General features: G+C 38.6%; 1 protein-coding gene across 1 annotated transcript in view; it reads left to right on the top strand.

Annotated features, from left to right (window-relative positions):
• The window catches only part of MROH2B (maestro heat-like repeat family member 2B), a 117,280-nt gene that overhangs the window by 36,202 nt on the left and 70,069 nt on the right, over positions 1-11,009 (top strand). The window contains exons 10-11 of the mRNA XM_006875399.1: positions 2,047-2,154; positions 2,710-2,862. Of these exons, the coding sequence (XP_006875461.1) occupies positions 2,047-2,154; positions 2,710-2,862 (261 nt within the window). The remainder of the gene's footprint in view (positions 1-2,046; positions 2,155-2,709; positions 2,863-11,009) is intronic.

Below are 11,009 nucleotides of genomic sequence, written 5' to 3'. Positions count from 1 at the left end.
CAGCATCAGTGGGCTCAAGCATGGCAACAATAGTGAGGTTGGCCCAGGATTGGGCAGTGTTTCTTTTTGCTGTGCATAAGGTCATTATGAGTCAGTACTGACTGAATGGCTCCTAACAACAACATTCAAGATAAATGAACATGGCCCAATTATTTTTGGTTAAGTGAAACTGTATAGTTCTTCCATCTTCTTTTAATGCTTCCTACATCATTCAGTATTTTGTCCATTGTTGTTGTTTAAGTGCCATCAAGTTGATTTCGATTCATAGTTACCCTGTGAGGAACAGCTGGTGGATTTGAACTGTTCACCTTGTCGTTTGCAACCCTGTACACTACAGTGGCACACCAGAACTCTATAGGATCCGCCCATATTGCAACCCAAGACTTGAAGAGAATGAAAGACACAGAAGTATTTATGTAAAATTGGCTTGGTCTCAAAACCCTGCAGAAAAGGAAAAGAGCTATCAGGTTATAAGTATAAAGACTTATTCCAAGTATCTTCCAGTGATGGAGTGTGGATGACCTGGTGATATTGTTCTGGACTCTTTGTTGTCATGGTGGCACTGACAGAGGTTTAAGCACCAAATGAACTGTAATAGAATTCACAAACAAAATACCATGATGGTGCTATATGGAAATCAGCATAAGGCAAGAGAGATGTTGTTGTTGTTGTTGTTAGGTGCCACTGAGTCAGTTCTGACTCTCAGAAACCCCATGTACAACAGAATGAAACATTGCCCAGTTTTGTACAGTCCTCACAATTATTTTATGTTTGAGCCCATTGTTGCTTCCACTGTGTCAATCCATCATGTGGGGGTCTTCCTCTTTTTCACTGACCCTCCACATTACCAAACATGATGTTATTCTCCAGGTACTCATCTTTACTGACAACAAGTTCAAAATATGAGAAATAGAGTCTTGCCATTGTCGCTCTAAGAAGCATTCTGGATGTACTTTTTCTAAGAAGAATTTGTTCTTCTGATATTCCATGGCACTTTCCTTATTCTTCACCAATAGCATAATTCAAATTCATTGATTCATTGATGGGCTTTGTTATTTGCTGTCCAATTATCACATGCATATGAGGTGATTAAAAACACCAGGGCTTGGTTCAGGCACACCTTAGTCCTTAGACTGACATCTTTGATCTTTAACACTTCAAAGAGGTCTTTTTCAACAAATTTGTTAATGTCATATGTAGTTTAATTTTTTGACTGCTTCTTTCATGAGCATTAAGTGTTGATCCAAGCAAAATGAAGTCTTTGAGAACTTCAATTAGTTTTCTATTTCTCATACTATTTATTGGTCCTGTTGTATGGAGCAAAAGAGATAGAAAGGGAAGACTATGAGGAACAATAGTCTGCTATCTTTCAAAACAATGTGTGGAACAATAGCTTCTACCTTTGAAAAATTTTAATCACTTACAGTATAATAAACTTTAAACAGTAGAATGACCCTTTAAAGATGTTTGTCATGTCAAGTTCAAAAAACCTCCATTGACTTTCCACCAATCTAAGATTAAAACATCAAATTCTTAGTTTGTCCAAAAGGCCCTACTAGACCCAGCCCCTTCTGAATTCATCTTGTTCTGCTATCCTTGATCTTTCCCTCCAATCCTCAACCCTCAACCCTCCCCTGTGGGTCATTTTACTGCACTTACTTTCTCTCTGTTTAGAATGGTCCTTCCTAGATTGTCCAATGGCTCATTCCCTGGCTTATTTCAGTTTTTTGCTCAATGTCACCCTGCTAATAAAGTCTTCTCTGACCACTCTATTTAAGTTTCAAACACTTGCCTGTCTTCATCAGCTGTTCGTCTTTCCTCATTTTTTTTTCTGAATTTTCTTAATCTCCACCAGATATACTATTTATTTGCATGTTTACTGAGTGATACTTCACTGTAACCTCGAGGGCAGTATTATTTTATGTTCTGTTCACTAGTATATTCCCAGCACCCAGGATAATGTCTGACACATCTTTGGTACTCAATACATATCTGTTAAATAACCGAACGGTTAAACTCAAAATCCCATTCCTTTTCTGATTTTAGGGAATAACATCTATTTTAGGATACTGTGCAGAGAACCAGTTGGATATTGTTTTAAAAGTCCTTAAAGCATTCCAAGATCGAGAAAAGTTTTTTGTGAATCGATGTAAGGTAAGGACAAACAATACTAATGCCATCAGTGGATATCTCTTCTCCATATTATATTTACTCTAGAGCCTTATTCCAGGTAAGAACTTCCCAAGCCCTCTATATTTTTACCAGCTATGTAAAAACTCTCCTCTATTTTCTTGTCACTACTAGAGTCCCTGGGTAGTGGAAAATATCTATGTGCTCAGTGGATAATTGAAAAGTAGGAGGTTCAGGTCCACCCAAAGGCTCCTCAGTAGAGCCCTATTGCTCTACTTCTGAAAAATCAGCCACTGAAAATTCTAATGGAGCACAGTTGTACTCTGGCACACATGCATGGGGTCACCTTGAATTGGAATCAACTCTACAGTAGCTGGTTTTACTTTGTGGTTTTATTAGTAGTAGTAGTATTTAATGATGGTCTAGAAGGTCCTATGAGTTCTGGGTGTGCCTAGGTTGGTCCCCCTATTAGTTCCTCAAGGCGTTTGGTCAGACTCTGCTTCCCTAGAAGACAGGCACCTAAAAGAAAAGGAAACTACTTCAGTTACATTTTACATGTCTCCCCTTCCTGGTTTTCAGGGTCTTTTCTCTGGAAAAAAGAACCTTTCGAAGACTGATGTCATGGTCATCTATGGAGCCGTGGCTCTCCACGCTCCCAAAAAGCAACTTCTCACAAGGGTAGATCAAGACATTGTATCCCAAGTACTGTTTCTTTACACCCAATGCTGTCAGGTAATGTCCACCACAGGCTGCCTCAATTTCTGGGCTGGAGCTCCCAAATCTTACAGGGGTTCAACTCTGGAGAATCTTCAGAGTCAAGGGATTCTCTGGAGAATCTTCAGGGTCAAAGTACCAAGGACACAGGCCAAAATAAATATATAGGCTGGCATAAAAACATGGAAGCAAAAACAGTTATATAAGCAAGAAAGAGCTTTTTCTTTCTTCCTTTCCAAAAATGTTGGATAATTCATGTCCTACCAGTTTATGCCCTACTCACAATGCCTTCACAGATAAAGTGAGACCATAGTGAGTTTACCCTTGTTTGAATTCAAAAAAAACTATTACTGTATGACTTTTAGGCAGCTGGTATATTACCAGTTGCTGTCAAGTCTATTCTGACTCATGGCAACCCAGTGTGTGTCACAGTAGAACTGTGCTCTAAAGGGATTTCAGTGGTTGATGTTTCAGAAGATTTTAGCCAGGCCTTTATTTCGAAGTGCCCCTGGTGGATTTTAACTTATAGCCTTTCAGTTAACAGTCAAGCACTTAAACATTTGTGCCACCCAGAAGCTCCAGCTGGTTTAATAGGTCCCAGCGTTTTGTTGTTGCTGTTGTTGTCATCAAGTCAATTCTGACCCATAACAACCCTGTATAGGGTTTCCAAGAAGCAGCTGGTGAGCTTGAACCACCAACCTTGCAAACCACAACTTTGCAATCTGACACATTAACCCACAACACTGCACCGGGCTCCTACTTCCCTGTAGTCATGCTTAATTGTTAACCAAGAGATTGGTGGTTCTCAGAAGAAAGTTCTGGAGATCTACTTCCAAAGCATCAGCCACTGAATCTCCTGTGGAGCACAGATCAACTCTGACATACATAGGGTAACTAGAAGTCCTTATCAGTGGACAGCTACTGGCTAACAGGGTTTGATATTCTCTGTAATGTAACTTAACGGTAACAGTTTAACTCTTCATATGATAATACTTGTAAACTATCTAGAACAGTGCTTCACAATAATAGGTGCCATTTATATATTTTAAGTGAATAAAATTGAGACAATCTTTTAAATCCATACTGTATTGAATTATGCTACCCCTATGTATTCATTTCAGCCACCGTGTCCATCCTTGACACTCCTTGAACATATCATGAATGTTCTTGAATAGAGCTATCAAACTAACTATTTGTTACCAAACTAGTTGAAATTCTTCTGATAATATTATTCCCAGCAACACTTTCTTCATACCTTCATTAAAGAGCTTTATACCAAAAAAACCAATGGTGCAGAGGAGAATCCAACATATAGGGACACCACAGAAGAGAGCAGAACTACCCCCATAGGGTTTCAGAGACTGCAAATCTTTACAGAAGCAGATTACCTCGTGTCTTTCCCATAGAGCAGCTGGTAGGTTGGAAGCACTGATCTTTCTTTAAATGGCCCAGCACTTAACTTTTGTGCCAACACAGATTCCTATGTTATTGTTAAGTCCAGTTGGGTCAGTTCCTACTCATAGCACCCCAGTATAGGCTTTCCAAGGCTTTAAATCTTTATGGAAGCAGAATATTTCATCTTCCTCCTGCAGAGTGACAGGTAAGCTCAAACTACCAAACTTGTGATTTGCAGTCAAGTGCTTATCCTACAATGCCACACCAACACTCCCAGGGTTTCATATGTTGTTATTAGGAGCCATTGAGTCAGTACCGAACCATAGCAACCTTATGTACAGCAGAATGAAACACTGCCCAATCCTGGGCCAACCTCACTACTATTGCCACACTTGAATCCATCGATGCTGGTACTTAGCCAGTCCATTTTATTGGGGGTCCTCCTCTTTTTCTCTGACCTTCCACCTTATCAACCATGATATTCTTCTCCAGTGACTGGTCACTCCTGACAATACGTCTGAAGTATGAGAGATGACATTTGGCCATCTTGGTCTCCAGAGAAGGAGCACTCTGGCTGCACTTCTTCCAAACTGGATCTATTGGTTCTTTGGGCAGACCATTGCTCTTTCAATATTCTTCTCCAACACCATAACTCAAAAGCATTAATTCTTCTATGGTCTTCCTTATTCACTGTCCAGCTTTCACATGCATATGAGGTTATTCAAAATACCATGGCTTGGGTCGAGTCCACCTTGTCCTCAAGCTGACGTCTTTGCTCTTCAACACTTTAAAAAGGTCTTATGCAGCAGATTTGCCTAATGCAATACGTCATTTGATTTCTTGACTGCTGCTTCCACAAGTATTGATAGTTGAGCCAAGTAGAATGAAGTCCTTGACAACTTCAATCTTTTCTACATTGATAAGAATGTTGTTCATTGGTCCAGTGATGAGGATTTTTGATTTCTTTAGATTGAGATGTAATCCATATAGAAGGCTGTGCTCTTTGATCTTCATAAGTAAATGTGTTAAGTCCTCTTCACTTTCAGCAAGCAAGGTTGTATCATCTGTATATCGCAGGTTGTTAATGAGTCTTCCTCCAATCCTAATGCCATATGAGGCTATTGAAAATACAGTGGCTTGGGTTAGGTACACTTTCCAAAGGTGCCAGGTAGTTAATGTCCTACCACTGTCCTACCATTTTATACCCTACCCACAATGCCTTCACAGATTAGAGTGAGACCGTAGTGATCTCACCCTCAATTGAACTAAAAAAAAAATTACTATGGCAGTTCCTTGTTGATATACTATTATAGCCATTTTTTAATTGTCTTTAGTAAATATTTACATGCATATGGTATTAATGATATTGTTAGATGATTTCCATAGTCTGTTGGGTCACCTTTCTTTGGAATGGATACAAATATGATAGTCGGCCTGGTAGCTCCCTTGAAAATTTCTCAGCATAAATGAGTGAGTGCCTTTAGTGCTGCAACCAGTTTGTGGAAAAATTTCAATTTGAATGCTGTCAATTTCTGGAGCCTTATTTTTGCCATTGCCTTCAGTATTCATTAGACTTCTTCATTCATTACCATACAAACTTGATCATGTTACCTCTTGAAATAGTTGAACATTGATCTTTTCTTTTTGGTACAGTGACTCTGTGTATTCCTTCCATCTTCTGCTGCTTTCTGCATCATTCAGTGTTTTGCTACCGCAAGTTGAGGTTTGAATTTTTAATTACATTACCTCTGCTTGAGGTCTTTGCACATTTCTTTATACTACTTGACTTTGTCTTTGTAAGCTGCCATGTTCAGCTCTTTAACTTCTTCATGGTTTCCATTTGTGCATCTCTACACAGAAGTGCAAGTTTTAGAGTCTTTTCTACAATCAGTTTTGGTCTTTTATTTCATTCCTGTCTTTTTAATAACCTTTTGTTTTCTTTCTGTATGATGTTTTTATGTCATCCCACAGTTCTTCTGGTCTTCAGTCATTAGTATCTAATGCATCAAACCTGTTCCTGAGATGGTATCTAAATTCAGGTGGGGTATAATAAAGGTCACATTTTGCCTCTCTCTGGTAGCATAGTGGTTACGAATCAGGCTGCAACCTCAGGGTCAGCAGTTCAAAAGTACCAGCTATTCCACAGGAGAAAGATGAGGCGTTCTGCTCCCGTAAAGATTTACAGCCTTGGAAACACTGTACAGGGTCACTATGAGTCAGAACCGACTCCGTGGCACATAACAGCAACAACAACAAAACTTGTTTTAATGTTCTTCAGTTTCATCTTGAAGTCGAATATGAGCCAGTGATGTTCTGTTCCACAGTCAGAACCTGGTCGTGTTTTGGCTGATGATAATTAGCTTTTCCATCTTCTACGCCCATGTTGTTGCTATTAAGTGTTAAGTCACTTAAGTTGTTGCTGTTAAGCCAGTTCCTACTCATAGTGACCCTGTATAGGGTTTCCTAGGAGCTACTGGTCCGACCATGTGGTTCAAACTTACCTTGCAGTCCAGTGCATTAACCCAGCGTTAACAGTGACATAGTTAGTAGATGCAGTCAATTTGATTCCTGTGTATTCCATCAGGTTAGGTCCATGTGCATAATCACTTCTTATGTTGCTGAAAAAAAGTATTTGCAATAAATAAGTTATGGATTTGCAAAATTCTATCATGCAATCTCCAGCATCATTTATATTACCAAGGAAATATTTTCTAATTACTGACTCTTCCTCTTTGTTTACAACATTTACATTCCAATCAGCAATAATTATCCAAAAAAATCTTGATTGATCAATTTTAGGATGAAAAAGTTAGTAGATTCTTCAATTATGTCATCACTGGTTTTAGAGGTTGTTGTTGTTAAGGTGTTGTCGAGTTGATACCAACTCCCAGTGACCCTGTGCACAACAGAACACAGCACTGCTCCAGTGCCAAAATCACAATCGTTGCTACACCTGAGCTCATTGTGGCTGCCACAGCCATCATTTATCAGGGGTCTTCTGCTTTTTCATTAATCCTCCACTTCACCAAGAATGATGTTCTTCTCCAGGGACTGGTCCCTCCCAACATGTCCTATGTATGAGAGATGCAATCTGGCTATCCTGACTTCTAAGGAGCATTCTGGTTGTATTTCTTCCAACAAAAGGTTTGTGCTTTGGGCAGTCCATGGTAATTTTAATATTTCCCTCAAATGCATCAATTCTTTCATGGTTTTCCTTAGTCACTCTTCAATTTTTACGGGCACATGCAGTTACAAAAGTTACCACGGCTTGGGTCAAACCCACCTTAGTTTTCAAACTGACAACTTTGATCTTGAACACTTTAAAGAAGTCTTTTGCAACATAGTTGCCTAATGTAATATGTCGTTTGATTGCTTATCTGCTGCTTCCATGAGTGTTGATGGTAGGTCCCAGCAAAATGAAGTCCTTGATGACATCAATCTTCTCTCCATTTATATGGATGTTATTTATTGTCACCACTACTCATCTGTCCGTTTGTCATACTGTGGTGGCTTGCATATTTCTTTGATTCTGGAAGTTATAACACAGGTATTTTAAACACTAGCAGGGTCACTCATGGTGAACATGTTTCAGTTGAGCTTCCTGACAGAGACAGACTAAGAAGAAGCAGAGATGGACTACTACTAAGTATTTAGTCACTGAAAATCTTATGAGTAACAGTGGAACACTGACAGCACCAGAATACTGAAAATTGAAACATGATTAACAGCACCAGAATAATGTCAGATAGAGTGCTGGAAGATGAGCCCCTCAGATTAGAGGGTACTCAAAATATGACATGGGAAGAGCCAAGCCACCTTCACAAAGTAGAATAGAATAGACCATGATAGAAAGGAATAAAGCCTTCAGAACCTTCATTTTTTGATGGGGTATAACTCAAAATGGAGAGAAACAGCTGTAAACATCCATTAATAATCACAATATGGAATGTGCAAGTAGGAATCTAGGAAAATTGGAAATGTCAAAAATTATATGAAATGCATAAACATCAATATCCTAGGCATTAGTAAACTGAAGTGGATTGACATTGGCCATTTTTAATCTGACAATCACATGGTTTACTATGCCAGGAATGAAAATTGAAGAGGAATGGTGTTGCATTCATCATCAAAAAGAACATTTCAAGATCTGTATAGTACAATGCTGTCTGTGATAAGATAATTTCGATATGCATACAAGACCAGTTAATACCACTATGATTCAAATTTACACACCAACCACAAAAGCAAGTGATGAAGAAATTAAAGAATTATACCAATTTCTTCAGTTTGAGATTGATTAAACATGCAATCAAGTTATATTGATATTGCTGGCAACTGGAATACAAGATTGGAAACAAAAAGGAAGGATCGGTAGTTAGAAAACATAGCCTTGGAGATAGAAATGATGCTAGAGATTGCACAATAGAATTTTATAAGACCAATAACGACTTCATTGCAAATATGTTTTTTAAACTACATAAAACACAACTTTACACAATGTACTCACCAGAAAAAAAATACACAGAAATAAAATTGACTACATCTGAGGAAAGATATGGAAAAGCTCCATATCGTCAGCCAAAAAAAAGCCAGGGGCAGACAGTGGAACAGACCATCAATTGCTCATATGCAAGTACAGGCTGAAGCTGACGAAAATTAAAACAAGTTCATGAGAGCCAAAATTTGACCTTAAATATATCCCACCTGAATTTAGAGCTCATCTCAATAACATTAGAGACTAAAGATACATTAGAGACTAAAGATCAAAGACCAGAAGAGTTGTGGGATGACATGAAGAACATCATAGACGAAGAAAGCAAAAGGCCATTAAGAAAACAAGAAAGAAGAGAGAGATCAAAATGGATGTCAGACAGCACTCTGACGCTTGCTCTTCAGCATAGAGATGCTAGAGAAAATGTAAGAAATGAGGAGGTACAAGAGCTGAACAGAAATTTTCAAAGGACAGCTAGAGAAGAAAAAATAAAATATTATAGCAAACTGTGCAAAGACCTGGAGTTAGAAAATCAAAAGGGAGCAACCTCCTAAGTATTCCTCAAGCTGAGGGAACTGAAGAAAATTTCAAGCCACAAATTGCAATATTGAAGGATGCTATGGGCAAAATGTTGAATGTTACAAAAGGCATCAAATGAAGATGTAAGGAATACACAGAGTCACTGTTCCAGAAAGAGATGGCAGATGTTCAACCATTTCAAGAGGTAGCCAGTGATCAAAAGCCAATGATACTGAAGGAAGAAACAAGGTGTAGTAAAGGCACTGGCAAAGAACAAGGCTCTGGGAATTGATGAAATGCAGATTGAGATCTTGCAACAGACTGGAGGCACTCACTCATCTATGACAGGAAATTTGGAAGACAACTACCTGGCCACCTGACTGGAAAAGATCCATATTTATGCCCATTTCAAACAGAGGTGACTCAATGGAAAGCATAAATCATCAAACAGTGTCATTAATATCTGAGGTAAGTAAAATTTTACTAAAGATAATTCAAAAACAACTGCAACCATACATTGACAGAGAACTTCTCAAGGTGTAAAACAGTTTCAAAAGAGGATGTGGAATGAGAGATATCATTGCTGACATAAGATCAATTGTGTGGATCATGACAAGCTGTGGACATCATTGCAGAGAATGAGTATTCTGGAACACTTAATTGTGCTCATGCTGAACCTGTACATAAACCAAGAGACAGTTGCTCAAACAGAACAAGGGAACTCTGAATGGTTAAAATTAGGAAAGGTTGTGCCAGGATTGTATTCTTTCACCATACTTATTCAATCTGTATGCTGACCCCATAATCCAAGAAGCTGGATTACATAAATAAAAACATGGCATCAGAACTGGAAGAAGACTCATTAATAACCTGAGATGTTCAGTTGATAAAACCTTGCTAGCTGAAAGCGAAAAAGACTTAAAATACTTACTGATGAAGATCAAAGACCACAATCTTTAGTATGGATTTCATCTCAATGTAAAGGGGGAAAAAAAAGTCCTCACCATAGGAAAAAAAAAAAAAAAAATCCGTATAAATAAATTATTTAAATTGTCAAAGACTTCACTTTTCTCAAATAAGCCATCCACACTCATGGAAGCAGCAGTCAAGAACTCATATGACATATTACATTGGGCAAATCTGCTGTGCAAGACATCTTTAAAAAAGTATTATAGAGCAAAGAAGTCAGTTTGAGGACTAAGATGAGCCTGACCCAAACCATGGTATTTTCAGTAGCATCGTATGCGTACAAAAGTTGAACAGTGAATAAGGAAGACCATAAAATAATCGATGTATTTCAGTTATGGTTTGGGAGGAGAATATGAAAATTACCAGGGACTGCCAAAAGAACAAGCCAATCTCTGTTGGAAGAAATACAGCCATAATGCAACCTGGAATCTAATACTTCAGACATATTATCAGGAGGGAGCAGTCCCTGGGAAAGAATTTCATGTTTGGTAAAATGGAGGATCAGAGATAAAAAGGAAGACCCCTAATGAGATTGGTTGCCACAGTGGCAGCAGTGATGGACTCAAATGTAGCAATGATTGTGAAGTTGGCACAGGACTGGAACAGTGTTTCATTCTGTTGTGCACAGGGTTGCTATGAATTGGTACTGACTCAATTGCACCTAAGTGGTTCGGGTAGTGTTGTTGTTGTTGTTGTTGTCAGGTGCCATCAAGTCAGAACCAACTCATAACAGAACGAAACAATGTCTGATCCTGGTCCAACCTCACTACTGTTGCCACACTTGAGTCCA

Source organism: Chrysochloris asiatica, unplaced genomic scaffold (assembly GCF_000296735.1).
Source record: "Chrysochloris asiatica unplaced genomic scaffold, ChrAsi1.0 scaffold00325, whole genome shotgun sequence".
NCBI lineage: Eukaryota > Metazoa > Chordata > Mammalia > Afrosoricida > Chrysochloridae > Chrysochloris > Chrysochloris asiatica.
This window is presented reverse-complemented; position numbering and strand designations above follow the sequence as displayed.